The following is a 20992-nucleotide window of genomic DNA, read 5'->3' on the forward strand; positions in this document are numbered from 1 at the left end:
GGACATGACTGAGTGACTGAACTGAATAACACAGTGAAAAAATATAAAATTTTATAAACGAAAACAAAAACAATGGTGAAACACCATGGCCACCTAGCAGACAAGCATGAGGAAGCAGTCATTACACTTTTGTATACATACTGTCATATACTTTTAGTGAGATTATAACCCAGTGAAACCTTTTTGGAAGGCAATCTGGCAATACTTATCAATATGTAAAGCATCTGTAGCCTCCAATCCAGTGATTACCTGTAAGTTACCCTGCAGATATACTTGTATAAGTCCGTCTCAGTATCTGCTCAAGGATACTGCTTTGCAGTACTGTTTTTAATAACAACAAAAAAACCTGAATGTGCATCACCAAAGGCCCTAATAAATAAATAATCGTACAGCCACACAGTGCAATACTACACAGGCTGAAAGAGAACAGGGTTTACCTATAAGCACTAATACAGAAAGACCCCAAAACATGTTGTTATTAGGTGAAAAAGCAATGTGTGTGCAAAATGTGACAGGAACTAGAGGTAGGGCAACAGGGAGGAACACTTCAACTTCTTTTTGGATATCTCTTGTTTTACATTTTATACTTTTGTGCTCTGTTTGCATTTTAACTACTAACTTTTTTTAAGCCCAGTATTTAAAAATACATGATGGCAATTACTTGCCAAGTATTTACTGAAAAGAGAAGTTCCTCTGGCATATCTACAAGGTTTCCTAATATTTCTGTGCAACAACAGGGAGGAGGGTGACAAAGACAATTCTAACCAACAGTGTAAAACCAGCAGCACACTTGCACGTCATCAAAAGCCGTATGTTCAAGCTCATGAGATATGAGACATGAGCGTGCAAATAAATCAGATGCACCGTTCTCTAAGTGCCTCGGCGGAGTATTACATAAACAGCGTTGGATCCTGGGTACAGCCCAGGAGAGACCACACAGTTCTGGATTCACCACTGATGAACGAGTCAACCTCAAGGAAATCACTTGGCTTCTCTGAACTTCAGTTTCCTGATCTGAAGGGTGTGTGTGTGTCTGTGTTTGTGTGTGTCTGTGTCTGTTTGTGTGTGTGTACCTCAGTTTCCTGATCTGAAGGGGGGGTGTGTGTGTGTGTGTCTGTGTGTGGCAGGGTGAGGCTACCAGATTGTTCTGCAGTGCATGATTCTAATGGAGAAGTACTGCAAACCTCTGCATAGCTCTATGGAAAAAAGCCTCACTGGTAATTTGGCATGTAGGAATAACACTCAAGCTGCTCTTCTGTTATCTCTGCAGGATCTCAACAAACACACCTCATCTATGACATACCCCAGAGACAGCTTAGCTCAATTACTAGAGGCCAAAAGAAAGATCCATCAGTGGTGTCCAACTAATGCCAAACCCAAACAATAGAGTTTGTGTTGTTAGAGTAATAAAATGAATGTATTTAAGATTTCAGCCCTAATTTTTTTTAATGGCATATGCGTATAAAGTTCCCATCAGCTCCATTACCACAGTTCTGTCCTACCTCTGAAGATCTGCAACCATGCCATGACATGAACACCAACATCTGAAATATCTCATGGTCCCAACGTTCAAGCAAGTGGGAAGATTTTGGAGATTCAGACTTCACAATACAATGGAAGTTAGGAGCATGAGAGGTGGTATACGATATCATGGCCATTTAAACTATTAGACTCTTCTTACCCATAAACAGTGTTGGATCCCGGGTACGGCCTAGGAGAGACCACCACAGTTCTGGATTCACCACTGATGAACGAGTCAACCTCCAGGAAATCACTTGGCTTCTCTGAACCTCAGTTTCCTGATCTGAAGGGGGGGTGTGTGTGTGTGTCTGTGTGGGTGTGTGTGTGTGTCTGTGTGGGTGTGTGTCTGTGTGTGTCTGTGTGTGTGTGTGTCTGTGTGTGTCTGTAACTCAGTTTCCCGATATGAAGGGTGTGTGTGTGTCTGTGTGTCTCTGTGTGTCTGTAAATCCACAGTTGCCAGTACACAAAAGGAATTCTATGAGCCCCAGAGAGAAACATATTACCATAATTTAATCTCACATAGTGTGTGAGCGCCAGGCGAAGGTAGACCCTGACTTTTATTTTTCTATTTGCGTATTTGTCAAAAGATTATCTCTGTCTGTCCTCTTTTCACTGTTTCCTTTGAATCAAGCAGAGCCAACAGGAAAAGTAGGCCAAGTATATTTAATATTTTACACCAAACAAGTTATTTGCTTAAGATGGCTTGGCCAGCCTTGTGTCTGGCACTAAAACCCAGCCCGACAGTTCCAGTAGGAATTAAACACCAGTTTTAATGGGTGCTGTGTTCCAATGCCTACTAATGCATTGAGGGTTATTGGCCAACTTCTTCACATAAAGACAAGGATGAGTGTATGTGTGTGAACATGTGTGTGTGCCCACGTGTATGTATGGAGGGATTACAGGGGGGAGCTGGCCACAGCTGCTTAATTTTTGTCAAGCTTTTTTTTTTCCTTAATAGGGAGGAGGGTTGCTTACCATCCTCGTAAGCTGCCACCGCCAGCGAGCTGTTTATCCTCACAAAGGAGACATATGGCTGCATTCCAGGCTCATCCTCCTCAAACTCCGATTCCAGGAAGGGGGCTGTGTAGTCCCAGGTGCGGGTGTCCCACACCCTCACGTCCCCTGACGTGTATCTGGAAAAGAAGGACACACTTGGTTCCAAATGGGGAGTGAATAGCAGGACCACGGGGGAGAGCCTGTGGGAGCCTTAAAGCGCCAGTGGGGGAAGACTAGGCAGGTAGGGGCCCACTGCTGCAACACCGCTTACACGGGTCACCCCAACAGGAGAGGACGGCACCTCGGCAGCAGAAAGGCTGAGAACACGCTCCCTGCTCTCGTGGCACAATGGTGACAATTTCAAAGGAGAAAGCTGTAATTAAAACAGTGGAGAGCAAGATCTCCTTGCCCTCCCTTTTGACTATTATACCCCTTCTGCTACCTTAAGTCCTCCCAGTAAAGGGATCACTAGCAGAAACGTGCAGAAGCCACACTATTTACACATATACACACACAGGGCTAATGGTCTTACAGGCACAAGCTTTCTAATACCTCATCCATGCATCAGATTTGACTGATTAAAGTCCCTAAAGACTAATTGATTTGCTGAAACAATTAAATCTTGCCTTCAGCAGCCAGCGCTGCCTCTCATGGAAAGCTCTTGCCGAAATGCATGACGCTCCTTGGTTTCACCCACTTAGAGCGCGGGAGCACTCACTCTCTCCTATCACTCCTGCCACTCCAACAAATGACTCTCTCCATCACGACCGAGGCAGGGCCAGAACCTGGGCAGACACCAGGCCCCAGGGACAATGGAATGGCCAGACGACGAGGAGGCCTTTATGCAGAGTTCCTCACAGCTGCCGCAGAGGGTCTGCTTCAACACCGCAGCACCTGTGCCGAGGCGTGTTTGATACAGGGTCAGAGCCTCAGGATGAACCCACACAAACACAAAGACATGCAGACGACGGGAAAGGTGTTTGGTCTTCCTGAGGCCAAGCCACAGTTCGTTCCTTCAGGGTTTCTTTCATCTCACATTACAAGTGAAGAAACAAAAAAGGTAACTGCGAAACTTACTTAACCACTGACGTCTATGACGTGATGCATCTATGAAGCAGCTGTAGATCAGTCTCTCGCGCGAAGTTTCTTAATAAAGTAAGGTTACTCTGGTTCAGGACTGCTTCACTTACTAAATGCAGCGGTGTTTTCCTCACACTGTTAGTTGACAACGAATATACACACCGTGAATTCAGAGGTCATCCTGTCACGCACCTTCTCTATGGACCACTGGGCTCTCTCCCTGTAGGATGGCACCCAGGGAGCGGGCGTGTGAAGAGGCAGGCAGGAGAGATGTGCTGTCTAAAACTGGACTGATGGGCCTCTGACCACTGATCCTCCAGCAAACAAAAACGCTCACTTCATTGTCAGTAAGCCTGGTGACACACAAGCAAAGGCAAGATATTGAAATCGCCAGGGCCAAAGCACGGCTGCTGGCTCCCAGACCCTCCAGACAGTGCTCCAGATCACGTGACCTCAACGAGGACACCTCAACAGGAACACACACTCCACTGCCCCCTAACTACCTGGCTGACTCGGACACCCTAAGGATGACTACACCATTCCCTGGAGTAAGGCCACTTGCTTAGCAACAGACATACTCGAGAGACAACATGTGTGAATTTCTAGGCTGTGTATGCTTAGATTCTGTGCGAAAGGAACTGGCCAATCCACAAAAGGCTGCTGAGAAGGATGGCAACATCATTCAGAAATAGAAGTGACAGACAGACAGAGGCGACTCGGGAGCTTTGAGAGAAAGAACTACACAAACCAGGAAAATGTATTTCCTTTCTGTCCGTCTGTCATTCTGCTTCTTGTGACCTGCATATGCGACCACACCAGTCATCTTCAAGGCCTTTGTCGTGCCCCCAAGGGGATAAGAGGGCAGCATTTGGGGGGCTTGAAACCCACCATTTGCAAGCTCCCTTTACACAAGGAGTTCCAAGGTAAAGCAACGGTGACCAAATCCAAACCTAAAACCTGCTGTACCCCACGACTGTGAGCCATGAAATAGTCTGCCTCTCTCTTTTGGGGAAAGAGAGACAGAGGGCAGAGGCCGCAGAGGAGCATCCATTAATATCGGGGAGGCTCCTGACTGCCTTTTCTTCCAAGAAGTTGTCCCCTTCATGCTGCAGCTCACTCACCTAAAATTAAACACATGCTCTCCTCAAAAAGCCTTGGCCCACGACCAAACTGGCCTGTTGCAAGTTCTTGATTTTGTCAGAGACAGAACTCGTTCCAGGTCACCAGTGCAAAACTGGGGGGGCTCCTCAACGCCCCTCCGCCATCACGCACACATCACCACACTACTTACTACACGTGCGGTCCACACCTTTCCTGGTCTCCTCACTCCCAGGCTGCCTCTGGACCTGGCCCACCCCTCACCCGCCCCACAACAGCCTCCCCACTCCCAAGCCTCGCTCACCTTCGGCCGCTCTGCACCAGCCAAGCCCTCAGAAATGCTTGACTACGTGGCTCTCTCTCCCTTTCTCCCTCCGCCCTCCACACCAGACCACAGGTGCTACCATCTTCCAGGATAGCAATGTGGACTCTCCTCTGGTGGCAGCTGTGTGTGCAGTCATCTGACTGTTCACCTCCCCTATGAACCCATGAGTTTCTAAGGCCAGGGGCTGGGTCCTGCCCCCCGCTGTTGATCCAGTGATCAGAACAGTTGAACTAAAATAGCGCTTGACACCTAGGGAGCTCTTTGCAAATCCTGAGGCCTTAACAACACACTGAATGAAGCTTTAACTATAAGCCAGGCACTGAGATCCCTCCACAAACTTGCCTCACTCCTCTCCCAGCCTCATTTTCTCCTCTTCCTTAGCAGGAGCCAGTCTCTAGCCAGGACGGTCGGTCACTGCCTTCCACAGCATGGGTGCCTCTGCACCTCGGCTCCCGATTACCCACCTTTGTGGAGCCCCTTCCCTCCTCATGACCCAGCCAGGTAGGCCAACCTTGGCCACACATTAGAATCCCCTGGGATGCGTTTAAACTCCCAAAACCAAGGGCGCACCAGATCAATGAAATCTCATCCTCTGGGGGTGGGACCAGACAACGCTGTTCCCAATGAGCTACCCAGATTGAGAACCACCCACCTCACTCAAGCCTGTGCTGTGCTGTGCTTAATCGCTGTCGTGTCCGACTCGTCTCAGCCCCACGGCTGCAGCCCACCAGAATCTGTCCATGGGGTTCTCCAGGCAAGAATACGGGTGTGGGTTGCCAATTCCTTCTCCAGGGAATCTTCCCAAACCAGGGATTGAACCCAGTCTCCTGCATTGCGGGAGGATTCTTTACCAGCTGAGCTACCAGGGAAGCCCTCACTCAAGCCTAATAACGTCTAAAGGTCTAGCCCAGGCCTCCCTTCTCCATGACACCTCTCTGCCTCCACTACTGTGACCCTGAATCTGAAGAAATGGTGTTCCCTGCTGCATCCCATGTGTCCTCCACTTGACCGTGAAGGCCCTACCGCAGTGCCACAGCCTCCACCACAGCGCCTCACACACAGCTGAGAAGGGGGTCCCCAGGTAACAGCCCGACTGGTTTGAGTGGCACCGCCTTCTCTCCGCTGTGCCACTTCCAGTGCTCGTGGTCAGTGACACACCCAGAACACACACATCGAGACGCACGAGACGTCTCCCACTTACTTCCAGACTGATTAAAACCTCTCTACAAAACACAGAATAAATTACATTATTTCAGCAAATATAAAACTTTCTGTAGATATCCATCTAAGTCAACTCCATTCTTTATGGCCAAAGAGCATGATAACAGCATAAATGTTTTGCTGCAAAAAGACTCACGAGGCAAATGCAAAAGATGCCGTGCTCCTTTAAGATGGGAACGGAGAATAAATGCCCTGCTTCAGCAGGTACTACGTGCTGACTCAGCGACAGGCTCTAGAGTGTGCCACATGAAAGCAACCACAGCAGGGGCGCTTGGACACCACGGTCATGAACTCGTGCTACAGAAGCGGAGGTCTTCCTGAGGAAGAGACACTGGCTGGGGCAGAGGGGCCTGGACAGACTCTCGGTGCAGTTTCAAAGTGCTTCCCAACACTGGCCAGGAGAAGCAAGGACAGAGCTGGAAGGGGCGAGGGCTGATTTTTCTCCAGAGCTCCAGATGTCTTTACGGCTGCCTAATGACAATTACACTCAACCAATTAAGACACCACTATGACAGTTACATTGTCAGGGAGCCTCTGGACCCCAATGTTGATGGTTCTCTAATTAGTGCCTGTGCAAAGTACAATGGCAACTAATGTATTAGCTGATGTAAGAACACTAACGAAACACTAAGGAAGAAAGAAGCCTTTTCCAAACAAGGAAGGCTGCCCCAGTCCACGGCACGCATCAGTGAAGCTGTATGCTTTTTCCAGTCTTTCTCCTGCTTGGCAAGGTTGAGTTTACCTCCAAATAAACAGGTCAGAGACCACAGCTGATTTTTTTTTGTCGAAAGAATGGGAAGAGAGCCTCTTTCAAGCTCGGCACGCCAGAGCAATTGCCAATTTCAAATTATTTACCACTGAAGAGCTTTCATTAACTAGTACATTTCCAATAAGCAGACCACTTATTTGGACCAAGAGACCTGAAGAAAAACGGAGAAATGTTATACAGCTAAAAACCACCTTTAACCTTTTTTCCCATCTAAGTAGCCAAGCGGGGGAGGGGATGGTTCCATTTTGCTTCCAGGTGCCAGTGCTAATTTGCTGAAAACAATTTTTTCAAGGTTCTTCATCACAACCAGGGGCATTGTTTTCATTTAAGAATCTGGGCATAAGGTTAAGTGACTCAGCCAAGGTCACAAGAAACATTTTAGTGGCACAGCTGGGATCAACCTGGGTCCCCAGGCTTTTCTCTAACTGCTGATTTAGCCAACAAGTCACTGCCTTCTCCAATGACAGTGTCTTGGAAACAAATATGGCTTTTAAGAACCATTCTCATTTGAGTGCAATACAAGGAATTTATCCTTTTCAATACTCTTAACTCAGGCTTGCAGGACACTGCCCCTGACCCTAACTCATCAGTTCTACCACTATAGCTCAACTGGAAGTCAAGAAGCCAATGATGAAAAAGCTCCATGTGCTGGCAAGGGGTGTGGGACTGGGCAGATGCAAAGGTGCCTCCCACATGGGAACGGTTAAACTTCACCCTCGGGATTTCCTGGGCAGTCCAGTGGTTGAGACTAAGTTTTGCAATACATGGGGTGTGGGTTCAATTCCAGGTTGGGGGACTGAGATCCCACATGCCTCCTCACAGCCAAAAAAACCAAACCATAAAACAGGAGCAATACTGTTACAAATTCAATAAAAACTTTAAAACTGGTCCACATAAAGAACAAAAAAAGTCTTAAAAAAACTTCATCCTCTACAAGACCATGCTCAAACTAAGTCACAGATTCCTTCTGATCAAGTGCTCACGGCAGCCAAAAGGAGCCTAGATATGGGGGCCTCAGGCCAGGAAAGCCAATGGTTTCATCTGTGTGTCAGACCCAATAAATCAGGGGTGGCTGCCTACGGCCCTGCACTGAGGGTTCTGAAGCTGTACTGTGCCCAGGTCACTACACGGACTTCCCAAGTCCATCGCTGGTTTGGGAGTGAGCAGGGGCAGCATGTGTGTAAGTCATGAGCACCCTTCCTCCACGCAACACTGGACAACGCCTCGCTGTCCCTTCCAGACTCAGCTGAGGAGTCACTTCTCAGGAGAAACCTGCCTGGCTCGGAGCCTGCCCTGGTGCCTCTCCCATGTGTCACGGCGTCTGCTCTACCCCTACCCTGCCTCTCTCACACTGGCCTGTGACCACCAGTGACTGTATCGCTTCGGCCTGTGAGCAAGGGAGGGGTACCCCTCCCTGCAGTGCTCCTCTGTGCTTAGTGCATGCTCACAAATCTGACTTAAACTTAGAAGATGAAAGTGGTTTACAGACTACAATGCAATTAGGCCGAGGCCCCTACAAGTGCAGGGCCCACATTTCAGAAAATGTTTATGCCCTTAACATGCAGAGGTTTTAGGAGCTAGTCACATTCTCCATACTTTCTTCAATAATACCAAAGATTACAAATCAATGAAAGCAAGAGTATTTACTGTTTTCTATGAAACACAACTGTGTTGTTATTATGCAATTAACAAAATGAACTCAATCCCACAGTGCAGTCTTTCTGTGGAAATGCACTGCTGCAAACATCAAGTGCAGCTTAAGATGCATCAATTGAGAAATAATGAACATCTTAATGGACCTTATGAGATCCATGCACTACACACTTAAAACTGTTTTCCATACATCTTGGTTAATCACAATCAATAGAGTCAGAGTCAATGATGATTATGCAGAGTTATTGTAGCTGTGGCCCTTCCCATTATTCCTTGGAGAACCCGAGATGGATAAATGCAGCCATGAGTTCACCAGTATTTATTAAGGATATTCTAGAGCTCCTTCATTAAGGTTATAATAAATGTGAAGCTCTCCTCTGGTCTCTTATCAATATCTTACCTCAGACTTATTTACCAGAAGAGCATGTACACCTCACAGCAGAAAATAAATAAATAAAAAGTATTTTTAAGAAGAGGTCCCTAACGGGTAATGATTGGATTCCTTATGGGAAACAGTCCAACATCATAATAAGCAGCAGCACAAAATCCATATAACACAAGGTTGAAAGGAAAACTGTCAGGAGAAAGAGTTTGTTTCTTTAAAAGGGGGAAAGATAAAGCAAGTAAGGTAAGTGTAAATACAGGGTGACATTTATCTAAGGCCATTTCTATCACCAATCTGTATTTACAAGGCATCTGCTATCATCTCAAGAGCCTCAAAGTAATCCTAGGCATTATATTATCTAGTTTTATACATTCACACGAAGCTAGCAGAATATAAAAAACACCACCTTGAGGTCTTCAGCTCCTGAACAGAAGTGTTTTAGAATTCAGGGCAAATACACACTACTTCAGATCAAAGCCATATTTTGGCATGGTTTGTGGTCAATACTAAGGGACATTTTTAATTACTGGGAAAAGTGGTGGGAAAATGGCTAAAAGCAAGACATTTCAAGATTACCTTAGACACATGCCTACATCTGAAGTATTATTTTCCAACAGTTCTTAGCTATAAACAATGACAACAACAACAACAAAAAAACAATGATAACATTCCAAAAAAAGTGTCAATAGGCAAAGTGAACCCAGAGATTCAGACACCCAATTTAACATATATAGGTTGGAAGCTCAAAATGTTGCTTCGTGTCTACAGAAGACTGGCAAGCCTCTCAACTATCCAGGTTGTGTGGACAGAGTTTTAGTCATAAAAAAAGCCAGAACAACAGCTAGAGGTCGCTTTGGCTGCTAGAGACATGTAGGCAGTTTTGCTCTGTGTCCTACTTGCCTCAAAGGGAATGGAGATGGGGAAAATCAATGCAGACCAAACGGGACAACAGAGAACTTCTTAGGGAAAGACGACCGCTAACACCTGGCGACACTCAATGATAGAGATTTCCCGCCAACCATACTCGGGGGTGAAGAGAAACACGGATACACAGTTCACCATTCTTTCCAGTACAGATAGGAAGCGTACCCTAAAAAGGCAGATCACCATGGAAGAAAACGGAAGAGGGGTGAGAGGAGCATTCAGGAGTACTGAGAAAAACCTTGACACAGAAAGGGGACTTGATACTCTTTTTAAATCCAAAGAGGGGGAACATGGTCCTCTAATGTGAACAGCAAAGTGTGCTTTCCTATGCAAACTGAAACGCTTCAGACTTATGAATCTTAAGTAACAGTGCGGAGGGAGTTTATTGCAAAACACACCACGGTATACTCCTGGGCATCTGATAAAAGCTTCTGGTGAGCTAATAGCTTAATGGCCAGCACAAGGCCTCCAGTGAGCCCCCTGGCTGGCTCTCCTCCAAGCTGTACCTGAGATGCTCTCCTTCACTAGATGGCAGTAAAGCAAACATTTCTGGCAAAGTATACCTAGCCCTGCATCTCAGGTTATAACGTGACCTTTCTGAACTCATGATGCCATCTGTTTTCAACACCTGTTACTCTCAGTGGGACTGTGGAGAAAGAGGGCCCTCTAGGTCTCACAACACCACACAGGACGGGGACGCTGTCACAGCCTCGTCCCTTCTGGTCTTTTCCCTCAATGATGAACATGTCATTTGGGAGACATTCTACAACTCTCAGAGCTCTCACCATGAAAAGAGAAAAAGAAAGAAACAACCACCACGCTTCCTAACCACTTATTATCAACCAACTTTCCAGGTAACATCGCCTTCTAAGCCCAAGGACGGCACACACTAAACCTCACCGTGTTTCAGGAACGCTACCAGATCACAGAGGAAATGCAGACAGAGGCTCAGCTCTGACAGAAAGAGAAAGGTGGCTTATGTACACAGACCGGTGGCTTCTCAGCACAAGTTGCCCTCGGGTTAAAAAAATGGGAAACCTTAGCGGGCAAAAAAAAGTCTAAGTACAGGCTGTGTTTGAATCACACACTTTGTCACAGTCGCAGGGACTTCCAACAGCAAAGAGAAAACTGTTTCTGGCATCTTCTGGGATGCTGCACACACTGCCGGGTGGCCACCCAACACCGGAGAGGTGTGAGGGCAGACCCGAGAAGGAGTCTGTGAGTCAAAGGTGCAGCAAGGCGGCTCGGGGAGCACAGTGTGGCGGGGGGGTGGGGGTGGGTCTTCCTTCTGTGTGTGCCTGCCCTGAAGTCTCCTGGGTGCTGGGACTGGTGTTCTTTAGGCTCTGCGGTTACACAAGCTCTTCATACACAGCCCATACACACCACTGTCAGAGGAGCACAGTCAACAAGAGCCAACTCCTGTTTCTCATGTTGGCACTGACCGAGAACGGGAAGGTACACTCAGGAGAGCGGGTCTGAGGGACGGTTTAGAGACTCCACGCAAAAAAGTTAAATGGGAAAGAACTTGAGGATTATTAAAGGCGTTTTAAGATTTTTTTTTTTTTTTTGGCCACACCATGCAGCATGTAGGATCATAGTTCCCTGACCAGGGATCACACCTGGCTTCCCTGCAGAACCTTAACCACTGGACCGCCAGGGAAGTCCCTAAAACAATTCCTTGATCTGGAAAAGATAAAAATCCAGCCACCTAAATCCAGTAACATGCATTTGAAAACAGAAACATAAACGGCACACACCAAAACCCATACTGGGAGCTGTGCTAGCAAGCTGGAAATCAGGCGGCTTTCTCTCCTCCACTTTCTAATAGTTTTGCAAAGACAACATGGTCTTACTGCTGTTTTCATTTTTAACAGAAAAGAAAGGTCCATACATGTCATAAAGGAAAACAAAATGACACTATAATAATAGGCCATCTGAGCATGGAGCCAGGGCTGGAGACGGCGGCGAGGGGCAGGGCGCTCACGTGCCCCCTGCAGAAGCACAGCGGGGCGGGCAGGGCACACGTACCAACCCCACTCCCCAGACCTCGGGAGCCTCCACGACCTCACGCAGGAGGAGCATTTCAGAACAGAATCTATAAAGTTCCTTCCAGGTTTCAAACTGTGTGATTTCTAAGTTGAAAAGAACTAGGAAATCAGAACAGACAAAAGAAGTCAGGAATTCCTCCAGTTTCTCATGTAACATATAGTATACAAGTCGGGGGAAGGGAATCTATTAAGTGTTAACACTCTTCTTCAGATTAAAAAATGTATTAGTACTACAGGGAGCTTAACGAAATATTACACAACACCTCTACTTTTAAAAGATGCTTACAAATCAACTGGGCATTTACATGACTATAAAGTTTAAAAATAAAATAACAACATAAGACAAAAATGTTTTGGTGAAGCCTCAAAGCCGTGTGGTTAGCTGCCCCATGAGCTGCAGATAATCACTTCCCTGGGAGGCATGAGAAGGCGAGATGCTGGCATGGGAGGCAGAGTTAATAGGCTAGCGTGCCATGGAAGCTGTGGGAGGCAGCAAGACTCGAGCTAAGCCCTAAAAAATGGAGACAGGGTTTCTTTTGGAGGTGATGAAAATGTTCAAGAATTAGATAATGGTGGATAGTTACACAACCTTGTGAATGTAGTAAAAATCACTGATTTACACAATTAAAAGGGTGAATTTTATGGTGTGTAAATTGCATCTCAAGTTTAAAAGACATGGTCAGAGGTAACTAGGACAGTATGGGGGGAGAAAAACCAAAGGTACCCTGGGAAGAGTAATGAGGAGAAAGGGAAGGTTGGAAACAAATTTCAAAGGGCTCCAAGCATCAGGAAGAGGTAACTGGAAATTATCATCCATGAGATAGAAGGGAAACAAACACTCATGGACAAGAGGCAAAGATCAAAAGCTTTGAGAATAATGTCTGCTTCCTCTGGTGGAAAACAAGCCTCAGGTGAGAGGCATCCACGTCCTGTTCATTTGATAGGGACTCGAGTGTCTCAGAGTTTATGAGCAAATAAGCATTTGATGGGTACCCTGGTTCTGTGTGAAAAGAAGACTAAGGGAGAACCAAGACTGGGTTAACTCTACCTTTCCGTGTAACACACATCAGTCTAAGTCTAGGCAATGCAACTCCAAACCAGGAACACCTACATAGAGGACTGAAAAACTGAGAAGAAGCTGGGAAAAGATTCTGCAACAGAATCTTCAATTATATGATTAACAACTTTAAATGCAGATATGGAACACAGGTTACCTGCAGATATATAAAACTAAGCCTCTGAACAGATTCCACTTGCATAAAAAATAGAGAAGGAAGGAAGGGAAGAAGAAAAACAGGAAAAATGCAAAAGAAGTAAATGAGAAAGAAATGGTGGGGTAGCCACTGTCTCTTTAAGAAGCTCCTTGGAGATACATAACTGCAGAAAGCCTGGTGAATACAACATTGATTGAGAATGAGGTAACCGCAAACACCGCTGTTCTCAAATGAAAAGGGATTCAAGATCTGACCCAGAAAACAAGCATCGTAACCACCAGATAAAATTTTAATGATAAACACAAGATGCTGTATATACAAGCAAGATTGAAGTATCTGAGGCTAAGCCATCAACGTAAGGTTCTCTTAAAAACAGGGGCTGTGAGGAGCCTCTCTGACCCACAGATCAAGTTTCATCTCATCGATCCACGAAACTCTGCCATTGCTGTGCTTTGTGCTGGCATAATCTGTGATGCTGAGCAGGCCTCAGGGGAACAGAGAGACAGGAAAAGAAGGACTGGTATCTGGACACATGGCCAGGCTGCCTTTTGTAAGGTCCACGTCCGGATGAGAAATTCATTATTGGCTTTCGAGAGTCATCTTCCCTATTTCAATTCCTTTTATGGCGTTCAGTTCAGTCTCAACAGTCTGTTCTCAAAGGCCTCTAACCAGGAGACCCCTGTAAGCTAGAATGATCCTAGTCCCTCTGGGAGTTACCAAGGAATCTCAGAATTAGCAGGTGAAAAGGACCTTACCTAGCATGAGCTCTCAGGCCCACACTTGAGTGATGGGGACAGAAGCCTAGTGCCACACTGATAACTGGATGGACAGAAGTCTAGATTTCTAGTCCATTAATTTTTCTAAAAGTGACAGTTTTATGGCACTGCCAAGAAGGGCATTAACCTCAAAATCATGGCCAGGAAAACACAAGCTAAAGGATAGTGTTGCTCCTAAGGCCTAACCTGTTTAGAGCAAAACACTTCTACAAAGGTGCTACGAAACCACAAAGTATTAAAATGATCTCTTTGAAATTTCAATTCAAGCAATACTCTTCAAGGAATGCTTCTGAAGGAGCTTTCTTTCAAAGGAAAAGGCTTTCCTATGACTATGTTGTTAAGTCCAAGGTTTCTGTTTGTCCATCCAGGGAGAAACTTCTTTTGGGCAGCTCACTTCAGAGTCAATCCAGACCCAGAAGTTTAAGTGTCCTGGTATCTATGGCATTAGGTACACAACATAAGACTCTAGTTCAAGACATACTGTTAATCCAAAAAGAAAATTACCGCCTTAGTATACATTAAAGAAACACATAAAAACACCTCTCTGATAAAACATGAAGAATTCATGAAAGTGGTTTTTGGAATAGAAGCCAAATTCACAGAAGCTAAAATTAAATTTCTCGGCAATGGAGACAGATATGTAATAAAATGCCTATTTCAGGACAAGTTAACTGCAAATACGATCTGTGTGGTAGAGAAGGAAGATTACCTGTGTGGCCACAACCCTTCCTCATAATGAAGGCTTCAGAATGAGAAATCAAGAATAGGACCCGTTTTTGCCAACACTTACTATTCTTGAGTTTTTTATGTCTTCATAAAGAACAAACTGTTGGCCTTAATGAAAATCTAACATAATAACATGCCACAAGAGTCATTTAAAAGCTCAAAAGATATGAGACAAATGGATTACAGAGCCGCCCCACCCCACTCACTTCAGAGCCCTCGACTACTGGAGGACACAGACAGGGGCTCCGTCTTATCTCCACGTGGGCTGTGAGTGGGAAGGCACGTGCTCCCAAAGGTAGAATGAGGTGGCTGAGACGCAGAGCGTGGTCCGTGAAAAGTGAAAGACCTTAGGATGAAGAGTATTAAATGAAAAACTGTTTTTGCTTACCCAGCAATGACAACGCCATCGTGAGAATGCACATCACATAAAACTGCGTCGGGAATGTGTTCCAGCTCACTCACAGCGCCTTTGCGATTCTGCATGAGAAAAGGGGTGTGGTTTATACTATTCTCGGGATGGCAGGGAGACAAAGCATTTTGCTCTCATCTATATTCCACGGTGGGTTACCTACAGCATGGACTGTGTCCACAGTTAAAGAGACTCAAAAGGACACAGATGACAACCAATATGTTAAGCTACTAGCACTTCCAAGCTGCACACACTGAATGGAACTAGACTGTGAGACACTGGCCCACCCCTTGGGGCTTACAGGACATAAACTACTTCACTCTGCAGAGGCTGCCGGTGAAGAAACACATAAAGTGTATTTAAAAAGTCCAGTTTGGTGGAGAGAAAGTAGTTAATGGTATTTTACCTGCTAACAGCTCTTGTAAGTGCTCTCAGAATAAAATTAAAACATATATACAACAAAATAAAAATCAGGGTGGGGGGAGGAAGGAGAGAAGACTTTATTTCTGATTGAGAGGTCAGAGGTTCATGGAAATGGTTTATAAAGGAAACCCTAACACCCTTAACACAGTAGCTCCTGAGGTAGGTGAAGAGAGGCAAGAGGAAGATGTATTTCCCAGTATATGCCCTTTGATGACTTTTGATTTATTGTATCATGATTATTTACTGATTCAAAATACACACAAATAACTACTTTTAAAATAAAGGGAATCTGGAGGTATAGAAAGTATTTACATGTGGGATGTTGGGAAGGGTGGGACAGTTATGCAAGCATGCATAAAGGTATTCAAGAATATCAAGCCATCAGAAAATATGAATACATAACTGAATCACTCTGCTATACACCTGAAACACAGCATTGTAAGTCAACCATACTAAAATTGAAAAAAAGAATACCAAGCCATCTATACCTTCACCTTTGTTGTACCAGCACAAGGATCAGAAATAGTATAAGTGCCAAGGATAGTTCTTCGCACACAAGTTTCCAATAAATGGTAGCTACTATTACTATCTACATTATTATTAGGAGACAGATGATGACATCCATCCCATTAAAACCAACATTTATTAAGCAGCTGAACTCCAGACGCTGTGCCAGATGATCCGCTCGGTGATCGCACTGAACTCGAGAAATGAGCCCAAGGCTGAGGGACACAACTGGACACATCCAGGTGGGGCTGTCCTGCTGGTGTGAGACATGGGAGGGACTGCAAAGTCACCCGTGCAAGGACCATGGCCAAAGTGACAAGAACAGCAAGCTCTTTTGAGAGACCAGGCAGTGAAAGCAAAGGAGAGGGTCTATGCGCTCATGGCCTCCACTAAGTTCTGTCACGTGGCTTCCTCTTCGTCCTGGGCTCCAGCCCCACACTGGTATTCTGGATTAAGAGACCTTAGCACTCCACTGTGAAACAAGTGCGTGCAAACACCAGGGAAAGGAACACCGTTTCACCCTTGCTCTAAAGCCCAGGTAAGTTTGTACATTCACAGGTCACCCTCTATGTGAAGTACTGAGAACCCTGGGGTCCCTGCTGAGCTTCCCCAGACACTGACCTAGGAGATTTCAAACCAAATCACCTTCCCGACCCATCCAGAGGATGACCAGGGATAGCACCAAACTACAGCATCTGTGTGCCAAAGTCAAGGCTAACCGAGCTGCATACACGGGCCAAGCCCTGGGGGAGGAGCATTAGATACCACTAGACAGTCCTCTTGACTGCAGCCTGGAGGGCGCAGCTACTCTCAGCTCCACATTAGAGATGGGAAAGCAGAGGCACCCACAGGCAAGGCATCCTGCTCTCTGCTCCCTTTCATGTTCTCATAAGGATTCCTTTCATTCCAGAATCACCACTGTTAATGCAAGAGCCATCACTGGACACTTGACCTCTGTAGACCTTATAGGTAACAGTGTGGGATGTGGGCCCAAGATGCTCCAAAGAGAAGCCTCCCTCCAGTCTGACTCCAGTTCATTCAAGCAACAACCTCTTACTGAGCACTTACCAAACACATGGCTTTGTGCTTGTTAGAGAAAGACAACAAACAGATGTTCAGTTAAACTCTATGCAATCTGCACACAGGCATGAAGCTCCAGATGCTGAGGCAGGTCGCTAAATAGCGTCACTTCTGCCCCCTCAGCCTGGATGAGGAGGGCATACCTGCTTTCCCCCTTCATTCTCTCTGGGGTATGTAGGTGTGTGCGCTCAGTTGTGTCCAACTCTTCTGCAACCCCATGGACTGTAGCCCACCAGGCTCCTCCGTCCATGGAATTCTCCAGACAAGAAGACTGGAGGGGGTTGTCATTTCCTTCTCCAGGGGATCTTTCCAACCCAGGAACTGAACCTGCATCTCCTGCACTGGCAGGTGGAGTCTGCCAGGTTACCAACTGCACCACCTGGGAAGTGTCCATTGTCTGTGGAGCAAACAAAGAAGTCAGCTGCTGTGTTCTCCCTTAGGATCTGACATTTATGAACTTGAGCCATGGTACATGGAGTACCTCCAGCTCTTGTGCTCACAACTCTCAAAAGCATCCCTCCTTCCTGGACAGAACGCCCTCCTCTCAAGCGTTCCTTAAATTATGGCCCCTCCTGCCAGGGTTGGAGAAGGCAATGGCACCCCAATCCAGTACTCTAGCCTGGAAAATCCCATGGGTGGAGGAGCCTGGTAGGCTGCAGTCCATAGGATCGCGAAGAGTCGGACACAACTGAGTGACTTCACTTTCACTTTTCACTTTCATGCATTGGAGAAGGCAATGGCAACGCACTCCAGTGTTCTTGCCTGGAGAATCCCAGGGACGGGGGAGCCTGGTGGGCTGCTGTCTATGGGGCTGCACAGAGTCGGACACGACTGAAGCTACTTAGCAGCAGCAGCAGCAGCCAGGGTTAGACCCTTGGCTTTCCTATCTCCAGCCTGTCTCAGCAGGTTTGCTCTCACTTCTGTCCTTCACACAGACTGAACCAAGCAAAAGGTGAAGAAGGGGCCTCCACCTGGTCTGGATGCACACGGCGGGGCAGCAGGACTTTTATTTAGTGGAGGTGTCTTTGTGGTCTAAGGACAGCTGTGCTAATTCTCTTTGGAAGGGTGGCTCTCAAACAGGGGTGATGCTGGGGGAAGGAAGGGAATGCTTTCTGGCCTGTACTGGGGAGCGGCTGGAGATGCCGCAGAAGCAGAAGATCCTGCAACGCTCAGGACAGCCCTCACTAAAAAAGATCTGGCCCCAGATGGTGCCAGCCCCGGGGCTGAGAAGCGCCAAGTTGAAGGAACACTGCTCTCACTGACTTAGCTAGGAACTGTGACAGTACCCAGATCTAGAATACGGTCACTAATCAGGTTGTGAGGTGACTGAGGTCAGACGTGCACATAGGCAGTATGTGCCCATCAGTAATGAGCAAAAGCTTGTTCATCTCAAAGTCTATTAGGATTGACTTTTACAGGAGGGGAACAGAGAATCCAGTTCCATCCCTTCCCTCCACCTGAATATCCAGCCACCCAGGTGGGAAGAAACGGCCACCAGGCTGGTGTCTCCTCATGCCTCAGACAGCTCCATGTAACACTGCTCCTGACAGTGATTTCTACAGAAACACTTCACTGGGTAAATGCGTAGCTGTGATCTAACATTTCTGGAGAGATTTTGAAGTGATAAACGTTATGGAAGCGAGCCAATAGGTTACGTGAGGCAAGGGAAAACAGTACTTAGAGATGCTTAGCAATCTCCTCCTTACATTGACCGGAAAGAGCACTTTCAGGCCCTCTTCTGCAAGCAGGTGATGCTTTCTTGGTCCATCCAGGGAAGAGGCAACAGTGAAAGCGGGCTGCACGGAACACCACTCCAAACACCCGACCATCAGAGGGAGGTGACTGGCACCTCAAGCTCACCTCCTCTCCTGGAGGACAAAAGACGCTCCCAAATAGGTGGCTGGAAATGAGGGCAGATACTCCAACGGTCAACAAGCCACCGTCAGCTGCAGGGACACTCACCACACCCTTCTCTCTGCTTTCAGCAGTGAGCCTCAGGCTGAAACTGGAGGGACTCAGGTTTCATCCCGGGCTTGGAATCCTGGGTCCCTGCAGGCAACTCCCCTGCAGGTAATGGTGCTGGCCACTGCCTACCTTCCAGTTGGTTCTCAACATGTGCTCCTTGGCTCGGCACTCTTGGAACACGAGCTTCCAGCAAGAATAATCGGAGATGCTGCTCTCGGGGAGGTGGCCTTCCTGCTGGCACAGCCTGTACCACAGCACCTCGTCTTCTGCAATCACCTTCCACGTCTTGCTCACCTACAACAGCCCAAGTGACACAAACATCAAGTTCTGCAATTAGAGACATCCCTTGTCATCCAAAAATCAATCAACACCTTTCTTTATCACTGCCCTGGGTTTATGGCAGTATAAAATGTCTCATTAACAAAATCCTCCGAGGTGAAAAAAATACAAGCAAATGTTTCCAGTTTTATCTTTCAAGATTTCAAAATTGCTGTACTACCAACCTAATGCCACACTTTAGACTAGTTGGTTAAATTATTTTATACATACACATGTAAATACAAGATATAAAGAGAAAAATACACAAACATGTAACAGACAAAAAATACACACTAACATGTTAACAGATACAAAATCACACACAGCTTTTCAGAACAGAATCTCTGCTTTTTACTAATAGGTACTTGTATTTCCATCTTATAGAGCTAGACATTGATGACCTCTAAAGTAAAAAGCTGTGATAAAATTAATATCCATAGCCCAAACTTCTGGTCATGTGAGAAATTCAAATTCATTTTATGTGCGAAAACTCAGATTTTAAGTGTGTAAATAAAAAATATTCAACAGAAAAGGCAAGGATGATAAGATCTGATAAGAGAGAAATGAACACTATATCTGGACTGGATTTCAAATCCCAACCGTATCCAGAGGAAAGGGTCGTTTTAGCCGTTAAGAGCTTTGTCTTCCAAGCCGAACTTTGGGAAATGATGGATTTTCTTCATCATGAGATTTACTGCACAAAGTCGGGCAGATTGTAAAGGATGGACTCCGCTGGCAAAATGAGACGGCAGATCCACATGGTCTGAGGCCTGAAACACATTCTGCCTGCTGTCCCCCCAAAGACGGAGCCTCACTTCTAATAAAGTCATGACCAGCGGTTCTCAGTAACCTGCGCTCCATAACATTCCCCTGGGGCTACTCCAAGACATCAAATACTCAGATAAGAAGGAAGAACACGAGACACAGTGAAAAAGAGCACACAGCGTGTGCCCGGCAGACTCTCATTACGCAAGGGTGCCTCACTTGATGAAGTGCTGCTACAGTTAACTTTCTAACCACAGAGTGAAGATTGCCGAAAATCTGCTCCTCAAAAGAAGCAACAAGGATACTGCCAAACATTGTCAAAAATCAACTTTTCCAGAGCTCCAGAAATTAACTACAAGCTAATAATATTCTGAGGAGCATTTATTCAAGGAAAACGGCTGACCCTTAGTAAGAATAGCAGCCTTTGTGTTGTTTTCACCTGCATTAATCCCATCCTCGTCCCCCAGCTCCATGGCAGCCTTGAAAACCAACAGCCTCCAACTACAGTAGCTGTAGACCAGAGGTTTACAGCTCTCCAAAAGCATCTTCATCCGATCTTAGATCTAACTCTGTCCCATACCCAGGGCATTTGTCAGAAAAAATAAGGGACTACTGTTTTAACAGTGCAGCTGCCTGACATGGCACTACCAACTTGGGCTAAAAGGAGGCTGATCGAAAGACTTAAAAGGAAAACCTAGAGAGTGGAACACCCCATTATAAATAGGTTCAAAATACTAAAGGAAAGCATATCTAAAGAAATAAACATATATGCACAATATCTCAGAAAGT

The 20992-nt window shown here is 46.1% G+C and overlaps 1 protein-coding gene across 1 annotated transcript in view; it reads right to left on the minus strand.

Moving 5' to 3' along the window:
• The window catches only part of FBXW8 (F-box and WD repeat domain containing 8), a 118466-nt gene that overhangs the window by 66283 nt on the left and 31191 nt on the right, over window positions 1-20992 (minus strand). The window contains exons 3-5 of the mRNA XM_052654499.1: window positions 19250-19414; window positions 15125-15213; window positions 2497-2654 (exon numbers count right to left, since the gene is read on the minus strand). Coding sequence (XP_052510459.1) covers window positions 2497-2654; window positions 15125-15213; window positions 19250-19414 — 412 coding nt within the window. The remainder of the gene's footprint in view (window positions 1-2496; window positions 2655-15124; window positions 15214-19249; window positions 19415-20992) is intronic.

This window comes from Budorcas taxicolor, chromosome 17 (assembly GCF_023091745.1).
Source record: "Budorcas taxicolor isolate Tak-1 chromosome 17, Takin1.1, whole genome shotgun sequence".
Classification (NCBI taxonomy): domain Eukaryota; kingdom Metazoa; phylum Chordata; class Mammalia; order Artiodactyla; family Bovidae; genus Budorcas; species Budorcas taxicolor.